General features: G+C 43.5%; 1 protein-coding gene across 1 annotated transcript in view; it reads left to right on the forward strand.

The window, feature by feature from the left end:
• Positions 1-4,377: 4,377 nt before the first annotated feature.
• Positions 4,378-16,488, forward strand: part of plekhm1 (pleckstrin homology domain containing, family M (with RUN domain) member 1) — a 62,338-nt gene continuing 50,227 nt past the window's right edge. The window contains exons 1-2 of the mRNA XM_060939526.1: positions 4,378-4,500; positions 7,234-7,327. Of these exons, the coding sequence (XP_060795509.1) occupies positions 7,274-7,327 (54 nt within the window). The 5' untranslated portion in view covers positions 4,378-4,500; positions 7,234-7,273. The remainder of the gene's footprint in view (positions 4,501-7,233; positions 7,328-16,488) is intronic.

A 16,488-nucleotide genomic window follows, 5' to 3' on the forward strand; every position in this document is an offset into this window, starting at 1 on the left:
TTCTACGCCCTTTTTGAGGAATGTATTGTAGGACTTAAACCATCATCTGAAGAGGTGAGATCGCTCCTTTTTTTCCCCATTTTTGCTGGCGGGATTGACTCTGCCCTAAGGGCAGAGTCTCTCTCTCTCTCTCTCTCTCTCTCTTTCTCTCACTTTGCACCATTACACAATAAATATTCACAGTGAAAATATTTTGTAAGCGCGTTTCATGAACCAAGTTATAGGATTTGTTGACAACTCGCATTGAGTTCGTTACACTTCTACCCGGCGTGAAGCACTCACAGTCATGTGGTTGTGACGTCATCGTAAACAAATCCGTTCTACTCATCCAGACGACTTCACAACGGCAACGTTGCCAGAGCTTTCCACTCTGGAACCCGTTCTCAAAAAGATTGCGTTTTGGGCACCCAAAACGCCGGTGCCGTGTGGACGCCAGGCCTAAACGATAAGCAATTGTATCGGAGTCACCTGAATCCGTTGCCATGTGGACAGGGCCTAAGACATCATTTATCAGCCACCTACAATGCAGTCCTTGGCACACTTCCCAGACAACTGAATGCACACCAAAACCCAGCTGTTTTCAGTGACTCACAGGAGGACAGAGAGAATCAGCATTCCATTGATCACCCTAACGGGCAATCCATTGATCATCCTAATGACTCTCGAGGCCGTTCACACCCAGCCCCCAGTGACCCACACCAACAGGATGACTCAACAACACCTTAGATGAGCTTTTCATCCATGAGAGGATAAATACCTGATACTCCCTACCAGTCAGACAGAACTGAAGAAGCCTTTCGGATGAGAGGTGAAAAGTCTTCAAGAATCTTCAAGCAAGTCCAGTTGCTCTCTTTTACCACCCACAGTTTAACATGACCTGGATGACTGAGGCTACATCCACACGACAACAGCAACGAGATTTTATTAAAAAAAATATCGCGCCCACATGGGCAACGGATCAGTAAAATATCAGGTACATATGGCAACGCAACGCAACGCTTGCTGAAAACGATGCAATACACATGCCACACCTCTATGTGCGCTGTAAGATGGTCCCATCGGAGACACCAGAACAATAGAAGAAGTAGGACGCATGCGCATAAACCCCTTCTTCTACCCGGCGTGAAGCACTCACAGGAACAAGCACACAACAACAACAAGAAGATGGCTGCGACTACGCGAGGAAATTGTGCCTTCTGTGTGTACAAATTAGTTTTATTAGTGTGCATAGTTTTATATAACTTAATTTTCTTATTGTGTGTGAACATTTTGAAAAGCAGTCTTATCCAATAAAAAAAAGAAATTCAAGAAATGGTTCAGTTACTTGTTTATTTAAAAGAAAAGCTGTACACAAAAGTGAATGCAATGCAGTGGTTCATACAAAACAGCGAGAGTGCTGCTTATTCTAGTCATGTGGTTGTGACGTCATCGTAAACAAATCCGTTCTACTCATCCAGACGACTTCGCAACGGCGCCGTTGCCAGGTTTTTCCACTCTGGAACCCGTTCTCGTTTTGGGGCACCCAAAACGCCGGTGCCGTGTGGACGCCAGGCCGAAACGATAAACAATTTTATCAGATTCACCTGAATCTGTTGCTGTGTGGACAGCCTCTGAGAATCTTCACAGACATTCTTCTCAAGCATCACTTGTGTTATTTTCTGTGGGTCTCTGTATGGATACAATATTCAGGCAGGAGATTTTTCAGCTCAAAATCTGATTTAAAGGGGAACAGAGGGCAATATATAGAGTAAATATAACAATAAAACACACATTAACGAACCTTATTCAAGACTTACAAAAGTTTTTTGTTCTAAGGTTGGAAAGTTATAGTGTTTTGAAAGTAGCTCGAGCAAACTATTTCCGCAGTTTGAACAGCCCGCCATGATATTAATTTTATCCAATCAGAATGCACATTCATTTTCTCTGCGTAACACTCATGACGTATGTATGTGCCCAGTTGTGTTGGCTCATTGAGGTTGGGACTAGCACATGTGACTCGGAAAGTAGGATGAATTGTAAGTGATCGGCTACACAATGCCACAGTGTGTTGCTTTCGGGTGTAATAACAGGACCAATGGAAAGCATAACGATCCTCCAGATGTGTCTTTTGCGGGATCTCTTCGTATGATTCGACAGAGCTGTCGCTTTCACTTGATGCGCCCGACGCCATGATTACACGCTTCTCTCCTAGTGCAGTGGGTAGGGCTGACGTCACGGTCTTTTAAAAATGGCGACTCTTGTGCCGTTTAGCGTACCGACTATTATATTTACAATTACCAAGATATTTCGTTGTTTTCTAGTATATAAATTTGATAGAATACTTAAGAATACGTTACTTTGTCACATCAGCAACTGTATATATTATATTTGGTACCCCTTTAAGCAGACTTCCCTTATATTAAAATTCAAGACAAGAGTATGATTTCAGATTTTCCACTCTGAGCTCTCTCATGCCTGATCAGGGGCGCCGCCAGAAATTTTGGGCCCCATGAAAGATTAGAATTTTGGGCCCCCCAACTTTGCCCACCCTCGTCACAATTGCACTATTGTCATTATTTGACTTTTGATAGCCCATGGACCTTGAGTTTGTGACTTTATTACATTTTATGTATTAACCTACCAGGGACTAGATGAAAACTGGTCAGTGACTAATTCTGGTGCATTTACAATCACAAATGAAAATTCAAGATTTTGCCACATGCCTTCTTGTGCTAGGACAATTGGTAGTGAAATGTGTGATGTGACATGTTCTAAACTAATGGTTTAGAACGTGTGAACATTCCACACACGTAACCATGCCAAACACTTGACTGGTGTCCGTTATTAGCAACACTTTAATCTAGCAAACTGTATATGGGGCTCGCTCATTAAAAACTTCAATCCTAAAGCATTTATGGGTTGTATTGCTGCTTACCTCCTTCTCCAAAGGGGGGTTCAGTGGTTTGGTAGGGCGGAGGTCCCCCTGAGGCTGAATCTGTGCATATTTAGGGCACCCCATTAGTTATGAAACTGGTTATTAGCACTAGTTATTAGCACCAGCATAACGTAATATTTCATCTTGTTTATCACACAAGTCAGTTCAGCTATTAAAATGGAAAAAATGTCACTGTACAAACTGTAAAAGTGTTCTCTTGATAGGCTAATCCAACCACGTTCATACTGTTCATTTACCATTCGCTAATATTTTGAACACACATGTGAGCGATAGCTACCTTTCTTTGGGAAAAACTGAGTGACCAGTTGCCTGCCTCTCCGGTCCCTCTCAGCTTTCAGCTGCCTTTCTTTACGTTTTTGACAGCCACTCTTCATATTTAGCGATCATAGACTGTACGCACTCCACTGCTGGCTGGCTGGCTGCTGCACCGCGACGCAGCAGCAAGTAGCGTTGCACTGATCAGCACACAGATTTAACGCATCGCGCTTCTACCAGAACTGGACCGTACCATTTCGCAAAAGGGGGAGGGTTAAATGACAATATGTTGAAGAACTCAAGCAATAGACAACCTTGTTCAATTAGCTCATTTTACCAGATGGAATATTGCATTGTTGTTATTTCAAAAGTCTTATTAAAATCATTAAAAGCATATTATCAGCCCCTTAAAGGGCCCCATGGCAGTGCTGGGCCCCTAGAATTGTTCTAACCTTTCCCTCCCTGGCGGCGCCCATGTGCCTGATACATGAATCCCATAACCTAGAGTAACTCATCTCATCATCTCTAGCCGCTTTATCCTGTTCTACAGGGTCGCAGGCAAGCTGGAGCCTATCCCAGCTGACTACGGGCAAAAGGCGGGTTACACCCTGGACAAGTCGCCAGGTCATCACAGGGCTGACACATAGACACAGACAACCATTCACACTCCCATTCACACCTACGGTCAATTTAGAGTCACCAGTTAACCTAACCTGCATGTCTTTGGACTGTGGGGGAAACCGGAGCACCCGGAGGAAACCCACGCGGAGAACATGCAAACTCCGCACAGAAAGGCCCTTGTCGGCCACGGGGCTCGAACCCGGACCTTCTTGCTGTGAGGCGACAGCGCTAACCACTACACCACCGTGCCACCCCCTAGAGTAACTGATAGAACAATATCAACAAGGCAAGGCAAGGCAAGTTTATTTATATAGCACATTTCATACACAGTGGCAGTTCAATGTGCTTTACAGAAGACAACTCAACAACAACGTCTTTAGCAGTGGATAAATGATAATGTGTGTGAGGAAATGTACTACTGATTTCACAAGTGCGTTAAGGGTGAGGGGAATGACAGAGAGAAAAACACACACCTCATGGTAAATAAAGGTTGTTCTGCGGTTGCGCAATACGAACGCTCGTCAACAGGAAGCATGTGATCTTTCCCATGATGCCTCGGTGCAGTCTCAGCTGAGTGGAGAGAGATTCCGGTCGGCTCCTCTCCAGTCCTGTGTCCAGCCTCTGGCTCCATCATTACTTGGGTTTTTGCAGCATCAAATCTGAGGGAAATTAAATTCGCTTACAGCATGGTAAGTGTTGAATTTAATGGCGGAACATGGCGCTTTTTGTGTAGTTTATCAGGCTGGCTAACCCTGGGATACTACTACACTATCCGTGATTACAAACAAACAAACACTCCTTGATGCCTAGTTTCAGTAGTGTGTTTGAAAGTACTCATCATTTTTATTGTCTAAATTATGATTTAAACCCGGCAGCAGGTTGTTTTAACTTTTCTGTAGCACTCTAATACATTATATACGGATAATTTACAGCTTCTCTTGATTAAGGGGTGTTTATGTTGTTTGCAAGTGGAATGTAAACAGGCGAGATCTCACAAGCTTTAATGGTAAAGCTAGTTGTTGAGTCACAACACTAGTTAAGTCTTCAAACTGCGCTCTCTCTCTCTCTCTTTTCGTATTCTCATAACTCATATTAACCAGTCGTTGCCTTGTTTGGCTCACTTCTCATAACTAAGATCCATAATTTGTCATATATCTATCTGGATCTCATTATGTCTGACTGCCCTGAATATTTTTTTCCTTCTTGCACCCATATTCCACCAATGCGTTTCCCTGTGTCCTGATTGGTTCTCTTTCTGACGGACTGAGCTGTTAACCAATCCCAGAGCAGGAGGCGGGATCTTCCTCACCAATCCTAGCTCAAGAAATTCTCAGTACAGATGGAGGGTTGTTTTACAATCAGGGTACAAAGTTTGTGTCCCAGGGGTACAAAGTTCAAATCGATTCAAACTGGTTCTTGTACCAGTTTTTAAGTGAAGGACAAGTTAAAGAACAGATTTCAGGTAATTTTTTTGACATGTGTATGATTCTCGGAGAGGACTTTTTTTTTTTTTTGGACAATTCAGAATCCACTACTTCCATAGTGCTTTTAAATATAAGGTATAATGTAAGCTTTGTGTTAGTTGTCTCTAATATTTATGTCCCAATATCTTGACCACATTTTAGGATGAAAATAATCATTTTAGATATGTTATTTTATATTGGAAAATTAGCTGTCTCGGAGAGGACTTTTTTTTTGACACAATTACATACTAATTTGATCAAAATAGTCTGAAAACTTACTGGCATTCAACATTAAAACTTAACTATGTTTCCAATGATATGGAACCAAATATTTGTTTTATGGTATAAAGAATGATTTAAGTGCATCCCTTTTGGAGCTACCTGTGGTCAAAAAAAGCACTTTTTCTAAATGACACAAGTAATTTTGCTAAATATGATATATTGCCGGGGCGGCACGGTGGTGTAGTGGTTAGCGCTGTCGCCTCACAGCAAGAAGGTCCGGGTTCGAGCCCCGTGGTCGGCGAGGGCCTTTCTGTGCGGAGTTTGCATGTTCTCCCCGTGTCCGCGTGGGTTTCCTCCGGGTGCTCCGGTTTCCCCCACAGTCCAAAGACGTGCAGGTTAGGTTAACTGGTGACTCTAAGCCCATGTTTACATTAGACCGTATCAGCGGATCATCAGATTAACGTTTTTAAAACGATTAGCGTGCACACAGCAACACCAATACACGATTTGCGTGCACATAGCAACGCCAATACACGGATACACTCGGCTCCGCAGGCATCCTGCGCTCCAAATCACTCCGCCCTGAACAGCGAGTGCCCTCTGGAGGGTGCGCACTCCGGCCCTGCGCAGCTCACACAGCGCGCGAGTGAAGTGCACAAGCCACGATTCGGGACTGAGCCGCTGTGTGTGTGATCCCAGCGCATATCACTTACTACTTGCAAGTGGAAGGATGGCAAGCCTAAAGACAATCATAACTACACAATGGGCAGTATTTGCATCAGTATTTGCAGTATTTTCATACTTTTATACTCTTTTTAATGAAAGGTGATACAAGGCGGAAGTCCGTGCCGTTTTTCAGCAGTCGCGTCACATGACCAACGCCAGCAAATCAGGAAGGTGGATGTCAGTGACGTTGTCCAATGAGACGCCAGCTAGAGCTCAGCACAGCGTATCCGCGTATTCTGAATGTTTACACAGCACCGGAGCTGACACGATCTGGATTGAATACGTGGACGCTGGCGGATTCCCATTTCCCAGCGTTTCCAGGCGGTTTAATGTAAACGGACAGTGCATCCGCGAAGAAAACAAGACAGATACGGTCTAATGTAAACGTAGCCTAAATTGACCGTAGGTGTGAATGTGAGTGTGAATGGTTGTCTGTGTCAGCCCTGTGATGACCTGGCGACTTGTCCAGGGTGTACCCCGCCTTTCGCCCATAGTCAGCTGGGATAGGCTCCAGCTCGCCTGCGACCCTGTAGAACAGGATACAGCGGCTAGAGATAATGAGATGAGATGAGATATTGCCATACATTCACCAAAAATAACGTGATCACCAAATTTTTTTTTTTTTGCATGGTAAATAGAGCTATCACAGGGCTACAATAAACAACCAAGTTTATTTAGTCAAGCCTTTTGATATTGAAGATAATAAGTGTTAAATGTGATTTTTAGCTTGCGTACCCTGTTTGTAAAACAACCCTACAGGATTTTGAAAACATTCAAGAAATGTTCTGATTATGAATTATGAATTATGACAAAAATAGACTGATTTCTGCTTGGTACCCAAGGATTTGTATAGCAACTTTCCAGAAATAAGTTGTTTTGCATTAACTTAAGACCATCCTTCATCCTGATGTCCTTATACTCCTTATTATGTGATCTTTTCAGTGCAGGAGATTTAACTTTGTGCCATGTTTTTTGCTCCCCCCCCCCCCCCCCCCCCCCCCCCCCCCCCAGTGTGAAGTCAAATGGGAGTAAGACGTAATTAAGAGGAGACATGCTCGCAACACAGCTCGCTGATTCTGTTTTAGAGGCCAAAAATGCCATACAGGTTGGTATACTATTTGGAGAGCTCCAAAACCTTTCAAACAGCATGTTGATCTACTGTTATGCCAAAGCAATTCACCAGCACTGCCTTTATAATGTATTTATACTGTATATTGTAGATATTGCATAATATAGACTATAGATATTTTGGACATTGGAGCAGCATGGTGATGTAGTGGGTAGCATTGTCGCCTCACAGCAAGAAGGTTCCAGGTTCGAACCCCATGGCTGACGGAGGCCTTTCTCCCCGTGTCTGTGTGGGTTTGTTCCGGTTTGCCCCAAAGACCTGCAGTTAGGCTAATTGGCTACTCTAAATTGCTCATAGGTGTGAATTTGTGTGTGAGAATGAATGGTTGTTTCCCAAGCCCCGAAATGGGAGGGTTGTGGCAGAAGGGCAGCCGGTGTAAAACTATGCTCCAATTAATGACATGGATCAATAGGGTCTGCATGGACCCCGACTGGGCAGTAGTGCTGGACAAGCTATTTTAGACGTTGTGTGTATAATGGGTATTGTATATAATAGTTATAATGGGTATTGTAGATTGCATATTTATTATATTGTGTAATGTCTATGTTGTCCATATTGTACAGTACTATGGTTTTCCCCAAAGCGTTTTAGTATATCAGGCCCAATACCTTTGCTGATATGCTAAAGGCCAATTTATGCTGACAACCCAGTCCTCTCAGATAGTGTCGCAGACAGTGTCTGCATAGCCCCCCCCACCTTCGCAGACGCTCTGCGCGCACCTCCCAAAAATTGTGACCACCGCAGAAGCCTCGCAGACAGCGTCGCAGACAAGAGGGCTCTGATTGGTCCACTCTACATCCGCTGTACACGCACTTCCGCTTCCCTACTTTCCCGGTTTGGTTTGTTTTCACGGCCGCCATTTTTAAAAACACGAGCGAAGATGGAGCAGCACGAAGAGCGGTTGATCGAGGAAGTGAGGAAGTACGTACATCTATACGACTCCAGTTCTAGTCATTATAAGTAACCGGAGGATAAACACTCCACTAACCACACCCACCAACTACTCCTAGCGATTTCGCGACTTCGCGCCCCCTTGCATTGTGGCAGTGAATAACATCGCGCACACCTATTACTCCCCGCTCAACGATAAATTACAACTGTCTGCGAAAAGCTATCTGCGAAAGCCTTGTCGCAAGAGCATGCAGAGGCCTTTAGTCGCTTGAGTTAAAATCCGATACGCTTAGATTTATACCGATACGTTAAATTTCCTACCCACAAGTAACTAGATACATAGGAGAGCAAATCACAGATCCATTTACATATTGATTGATATTTTTGTTAAACAAGCGTTTTGTTTTTTTTTCCAATGTTTGTGTTGATTGTGTCAAAGTAGTATGTCCGTGTGATATGATGTAAACAATCTGTTGGCTATGTCAAGATCACATGTTCAAACCGTCCAATAAAAATATCGGAAGAAAATGTCAGACATCCTGGAATTTTCCGATTCATTATAAGCGATCTCATTGGCTGCCGATGTTGTCCCCCACGAGACGGACAAAGCCGACTGATTTTAATCACAAAAGTTTGACCTAGTCTATTATCATTATGGCTTCGATCAAAGATTGGTTGACTAAACGTCAACAAACCCACGTGAGTGATGGCGCACAAAACCAGACAACTGTCACGACAACGAAAACATCGTCGATTTTTTTTTTTTCACAGCGACTGGCTCAAAAAGCACTCGCTGGACAGTTTGATCCACATCAGCATAGATGACAGTGAGACGGACTATGAGAGGGCTGCCCAACATTGGGCCAAGCAAAAGCCGAGGAGAATTAATCTGCTTTAAAGGAGTCTCATCTCATTATCTGTAGCCGCTTTATCCTGTTCTACAGGGTCGCAGGCGAGCTGGAGCCTATCCCAGCTGACTACGGGTGAAAGGCGGGGTACACCCTGGACAAGTCGCCAGGTCATCACAGGGCTGACACATAGACACAGACAACCATTCATACTCACATTCACACCTACAGTCAATTTAGAGTCCCCAGTTAACCTAACCTGCATGTCTTTGGACTGTGGGGGAAACCGGAGCACCCGGAGGAAACCCATGCGGACACGGGGAGAACATGCAAACTCCACACAGAAAGGCCCTCGCCGGCTACGGGGCTCGAACCCGGACCTTCTTGCTGTGAGGCGACAGCGCTAACCACTACGCCACCGTGCCGCCCCGCTTTAAAGGAGTAGAAAACTTAATGAATTAGTTTGGGTTTGTAGAAAGATTATGTACTTATAAACACGCTCATGAAGTGAAGTTGTCCAAATGTGTCAAATATAGCATGATTTCGAATAATAACGATAAGCATTTTTGGCAGTGTGACGTCACTGGGATCCATTTAACAGAAGAAGGCTCTGGATTATTCTTTCGTTAAAGGCTCACAGCGACATCACACTGCCAAATATGCTTATCGTTATTATTCGAAATCATGCTACATTTGACACTTAGAAACACATTCATGAAGAGAATTTAAGTACATAATCTTTCTGCAAACTTTAAACGTATGAATTAAGTTTTCTTTTCCTTTAAATGTTTTAATCTGAATCTAGTCCATTTAATAAAGTGCCAAAATTTAAACTTTATAATATGCAGTCGCCTTACTTTTCTTTTCAGTGTATCTTAGTTATACGTATATTATATAAACACTGAATACATATACATATAGCTTACATATTCATATGTATACATATATACCCCACCACCACGAGAGCCACACCAACTGCTGGAACTAAATTCCTTGTGTGTGGCAGCAGACTTTGCCAATAAACATGATTCTCGTTCTGATTCTGAGGTTTAATGTTCAGCCCTCGTGGATCTCACAGAGCTGGTGTTTTGCTTCTCAGTAACACTTTTGCTCTACTGTTACACGAGTGCAAAGCCTCAGAAGGTCAAAGGTTTGCCTCAGTATGACGAGAGAGAAGAATTCCAGTTGTCTGTCGATTGTTTACTTGTTTCTGAAATACCATGTAGATGTTACACATCGTCGGTGAGTGTAAAAATAGATTCACTCAAGCAGGTAAACTCAGCTTAAATTTGTAAAAGATCAGCTATGTAAAATTCTTTGCTTATTAAAGTCAGGACTCGATGCCAACCGCTGCCGCGTATGAAGGGTTAAGTGTTTAGTTTATGGTTATAAATAAGGCACATAATTTTGAAGGTGTTTTTTTGTTTGTTTGTTTTTTGTTTAACTGCTGCTTTGTCACTGATTTTGAAGTGGTGCAGAAGCTGAACAAGTCAGATTTGTTTTGAACTTGAAGCCAAGGATAGATGGATTGAAAATCTCTCATCTCATTATCTCTAGCCGCTTTATCCTGTTCTACAGGGTCGCAGGCAAGCTGGAGCCTATCCCAGCTGACTACGGGTGAAAGGCGGGGTACACCCTGGACAAGTCGCCAGGTCATCACAGGGCTGACACATAGACACAGACAACCATTCACACTCACATTCACACCTACGGTCAATTTAGAGTCACCAGTTAACCTAACCTGCATGTCTTTGGACTGTGGGGGAAACCGGAGCACCCGGAGGAAACCCACGCGGACACGGGGAGAACATGCAAACTCCACACAGAAAGGCCCTCGCCGGCCCTGGGGCTCGAACCCAGGACCTTCTTGCTGTGAGGCGACAGCGCTAACCACTACACCACCGTGCCGCCCCGGATTGAAAATGGAATTTAAAAAAAAAAAAAGAACCCATTATCGACTGTTAAAACGCCTTTCTTTTCTCAATTAGCTAACGTTTACATAAATGCACGTAGTTGGCTGCAGAAGAACGGGACAGAGGGTCTGCTCAGCTGGTTCACTTAAAAAAAATAAATAAATAAATAACTGAACTACTGCAAGTTTTTATGGCCGTGGCCTGAAGGTTGGAGAAGCAGCCTTAGGCCCAAAGGGTCGCTGGTTTGATTCCCAGGACCAGCAGGGAAAAATGTGAGTGCATGAGCAGCACTTTCCCCTCCCTCTGTTACCCCTTTTCCACCAAATCAGTTCCAGGGCTGGTTCGGGGCCGGTGCTGGTTCACAACTCGTTCAACTTGCGAGCCAGCTGAGAACCAGTTTGCTTTTCCATAGCTTGCGGTGCTAAGGGGAGCCACGTCAGTTACGTCGCTGTATACGTCAGTTACGTTGCTACGTTTGCATAAACCTTGGCGCGAATATCGAAGCAAAAACAACACGGAAGAAGCAGCAGCAACAACAACAATAATAATAATGGATGACTTCGCGTTTGTACAGCTGCTGCTTCCACGTCGCTTAAAAATGGCGATCTTTCGCGGTCTTGTTATTGTTGTTGGTCTTCACAACTCCGCCCCCCTGCTGATGTAAGCGGTTATTTCCTCTGGCCCAGCAGAGAGATGGTGCCAGCCTGGAACCGGTTTTTCTGGCCCCAGAGCCAGTTCTTCATCAGTGGAAACAGAAAACCCGGTTCCAAACTAAGCACTGGCCCCGAACCAGCCCTGGAACTGCTTTGGTGGAAAAGGGCCATGTATCATGGCTTGAGCAAGGCACCTCACCCCCAACTGCTCCCTGGGCAGAGGTGGACAGTAACGAAGAGTACATTTACTTGAGTACTGCACTTAAGTACACTTTGAGTATCTGTACTTTACTTGGTGTGTTTTTTTTTTTTTTTTGAAGCTTATGACTTCAGTACATTTGAAAGACAAATATCGTACTTTTTACTCCACTGCGTTTCTATCAAGGTCCTCGTTACTATGAAGCGGCTTTGAAAGTGGATGTTTTATCTTTTCCACAATGTGATCGGCTGTCTCCGTGTCACCTGCGAAAAAATCAATCAGTAATCACTAGAATCGTGCCGCGTCCAAAGACTGGATAAAATCAAGTTCAATGATTTCTCAGCAGCATTATTTAACATGATCAGTTGATGGCAGAATAGAAGGAGGCAGTTCTGGGGAATGCACACACTCATGGCTTTACCTGGGAGCCATGTTTCAGTTTTCTGTTTTGGGTTAAAGATTCGTTTCATTTTCGTTTTAAATGTTTGCTTTGTTTGCCGAAAATGAACCACGTCACAGCCTACAAAAACTCGCCGTCCAACCTGCGGGAGCATATTGAAGTGTGTAAATGTTTTATTCCAAGAGAAAGCCTGCAATGAAGTTGTCTGTGCTTTTAGAGCTAGCGATAACGTTGCAATAGCTATGCAGTCTTAGAGTCAAATGACTTTTTGTATGGATTTGCCCGCCAAGTTGCCGTAGCCTTGTCCACGGCTAACGTTAACACACAGTTAGTTAAACTTGGACACTGTTAGTTAGCATGTAAAAACGGAGTTACGCTAACATGAACGTTAACTTATCTGAAGTCCTTTCAGAAATATGTTTTAGTATCATCCTGCCAAATAAACAATGTAGAAATGTTTCTTTTCTAGTAGCATTAGCTACCCAATATGATTTTGAGTTGAAGAGTTTGCTAGCATGTCAGGTGGAGCTTCACTGACTAGCTAGCTTAACGCTAAACCACCATGATGGCACAGCATGCGTTCATTTTGTGAATTCACATTTCAGTCTTTGGTAACGGCATTAGGTTTTGTAAGCATTGTGGCAATAATACAACAATGCGTTGACAAAAAATGTACTTTTAATACTTAAGTATTTTTAAAAGCAAGTAGTTTAACTTAAGTAAAAATTTGACTGGACAACTTTCACTTGTATCGGAGTAACATTTGACCAGTGGGATCTGTACTTTGACTTAAGTAATGAAGTTGGGTACTTTGTCCACCTCTGTCCCCGGGTGCTGTAGCATAGCTGCGCACTGCTCTGGGTATACATGTGTGTGCATGCGTATGTTCACTGCACTTCAGAGGAGGAATTTCACTGTACTTGAGTGCACACACGACCAAATAAAGGCAGCTTCTTCCACCGCTGACTGGGTGAGGCATGGTGTTTTCAGGTTGTCCATCCAGTCAATGCTCCTCATTAGTACGATATCTCGAGAACAAGATGTGGCTGAAGGTGTGTAGGGTTTGTATGGAATTATGATTGCAACCAGCAGATGATCTGAAGGGGTAAAGATCACTGCAGGAGTACCACGTTTGTAGTCAGCCTACGTAATAACTTTGAGTCCAAGACTGGTCTCTACATATCCAACATCATGTAACGAGTAATATATGGCCTATATAACAGCAAGTGGCCTCAGCATCGAGCCTCTCACATGCCGAAGACCAGTGTTGGGCACGTTACTTTCAAAAAGTAATTAGTTATAGTTACTAGTTACTTTTCCCAAAAAGTAACAGAGTTAGTAACGGAGTTACTTTGTCATTAAAGTAACTAATTACCAGGGAAAGTAATTATTCCGTTACATTTTGTTACACCCCCCCCCCCCCCCCAAAAAAAAACCAAATTAAATTAGTGTAATCATAATAAAAGTGAATGTTAAATGTGTTTAATGACTGAAATGGACACTTAACAGAACCAATCAGTAACATTATCTACACTATATTAATATTTTTGTGGGACAATGTGAGAAGACATCTATCAGATTTAATATATTTTTGTAGTTATTAAAATTGTTACTAATTACTGGCCACTGACGAGGACAAACGCTTTGTTCCTCGACATAATGTGCATTGCACGTAAACACTCTTGCCTTTTATTTCAAGTAATGAAAAGTAATGGCTGTATTTCCAATTTGAAAGCGCAGTGCTGGGCTGACCGCTCGCCATCGCTGTGTCTTCTGATTGAAAGAGCGCGCAGTAGTGCAGTAGGCGTGGCCTACCTACGTATGTTGTCCAAATCTACTCTGATTGGCTTACTGTGCCGTTGTCTCGCGTCTCCCCGCCCCACACGAAAGCAGAGTAAAGAAAGGCTGAACGAGCAGCGTGCCAGATGAAAACAGCTTTAATAAAGTAACGCATAGTATTTTATTGTAAGTAACGGGAACGGCGTTATAACGATGTAAAAAGTAATAACGCCGTTAGTAACACCGTTTATTTCTAACGCCGTTATTCCCATCGCTGCCGAAGACCATCCATTGTGCCCACACATGGCGTTCCTGGTTTGTACAGAACCCCAATTTTAAAAAATAAATAAATCCCAGCATGATGTTGGTCTATCCTTTCCTCTTCCAAGCGGTTGGCTTAAGGCCGTCAAGTCAAAGTCCCTACCGTGTCAGGATCTGGCCTTCCCAGGCAGTCTCCTGTCCCAGTACTAACCACCTCTTGAGGCACATGGGTGCGGCGCCAATCTCCATTTCATTAGCCCTCGGCCTCTTACCTATTATATAGCTAGGGTTACAGTGGGGGGCTGGTCCACTGGTAACCGCGAGAGTTTGACTCCCCACTCGCATCTGTATTGCAGCGTGCCTTGCCAGATGGCACTAGGTACCATTTTTACAATGGTCTTTGGTATGACCCGACCGCAAGTAGAACTTGCGATCTCCCAGTCAAGAGGTGGCCACACGAACCACTAAGCCAACTTGTGGTCTAAGGCCAACGATCCTATACTGTAAAATGGTAATGTTACATAATCATCGATGAGAAATTCACAGCAACAGCATCTGGGTAAAGTGGGATCTTCATTACAAAGGTTTATGACGCGACAGGGTTAAAGCCAGACAGAAGCTGTGAGGCCGAAAGTCCTACTGCCTTCCAGGAAGGAAAAGGAGACAAGGGAAAACTTGAAACAGCTGGAGGAGAGATACAGAAAATGAGCTGAGATGACAGGGATTTGAAGTGGGTAGATGTAGGAAGAAGGGCCCGGGATTATGTGTGCTGGAGAGAAATCCTTGATGGCCTTTGCTCTGCAGGGGACAAAGGACTTAAGTGAGTAAGATGAACTGATTAGATTTTGGAATTGATCCAATCAGGGACGAGGTCACAGCATGGATAAACGTCTGATTTGTTTTTCTTTAATAGCTTCCTTCACTTTGGAAGTATATTTTCAGGGTGCTTCTGGCACACGCATTAGTAACCAGAAGGACTAGACTTGTTGGTGGCAGAGGCATCACCGTCAGTACTGTTTGTGGTGTTTGACGACGACTTCTCGTTCTGCGACAGTATTTTTCAAATATTTGATTCAGTCAGGGGCGGCACGGTGGTGTAGTGGTTAGCGTTGTCGCCTCACAGCAAGAAGGTCCGGGTTCGAGCCCCGTGGCCGGCGAGGGCCTTTCTGTGTGGAGTTTGCATTAGGGATGTTAACCGATGACCGTTTGACCAGTGGTTGACCGAATCAACGTCAACCGCAGGGCTCGAAATTAACTTTTTTTCTTTGTGTCCCCCAGTGGTCCCGAATTCTGTGTTGTATTGTCCCGAATGGAAGCAATAGTGTCCCCATTTTTTTCCTCTCTGAAATAACCAGTGGTTAATATTATCATATGAAGTTACTATTATATTTGTAACTATGCGATTTTGAACCCTTTATATCATTTTTACAATAAGTCACAAGCGACACATGTCCTATACATCATCTACTTCAAAATTAGTTATTGCATTTTCAGTTTATTAAACTTTGGCAATCTCACTGTATGAATAGATACCCGTTTATTTAAAGGGGCCAACTAGCTCATTCAGAAAATGTTTCAACTCCCTACATCTGCAGTACACTTTAGTTGAAAATAAGACCCCTTTTATGTTAATTTCATCTACTTATACCTTGAATATCTGTTGGCACTTATAAGGCCAACTTATAATTTTCACCATTACCGTTATCCATTTTTATGAACTTTCCGTTATCCATTACCGTTATCCATTTTTATGAACTTTCCGTTATCCATTTTATGAACTTTCGCTGCCGGGTGCAAATGTTAGCAACATCAGCATAGTGGCAGGTCTGAGCCTAGTTGTGCTGCTGACTGACTAAACTTTCTGAACTAGAAAGACACCAAGAAAACTCACTTATTCTGTTGAACGGTATCTTCCGTCAATATCATCCACATCATTCCTGTTGTATTTTATAACGTGTCTAACAGTGTTCATTAAGTTCATTCAGTTGCTAGCGTTGCCTGCAGACCAGGCGATGACACTTTGGATCCTGAAGGTCCCGGAGACGTTATGTCTGGGCTTTCAGTTTCTTCCCCGCGGTCGGTCGGCTTCAACCACTTCAGCATTTTTGTTCTGGCAAGAGTCGGCGCAGCGTGTGCGGTAGCAATTCCATTCCAAGTCCATATAACGCGGACACCGGCCGAAGATTCTAGAAC

Source organism: Neoarius graeffei, chromosome 14 (genome assembly GCF_027579695.1).
Source record: "Neoarius graeffei isolate fNeoGra1 chromosome 14, fNeoGra1.pri, whole genome shotgun sequence".
Taxonomy (NCBI): domain Eukaryota; kingdom Metazoa; phylum Chordata; class Actinopteri; order Siluriformes; family Ariidae; genus Neoarius; species Neoarius graeffei.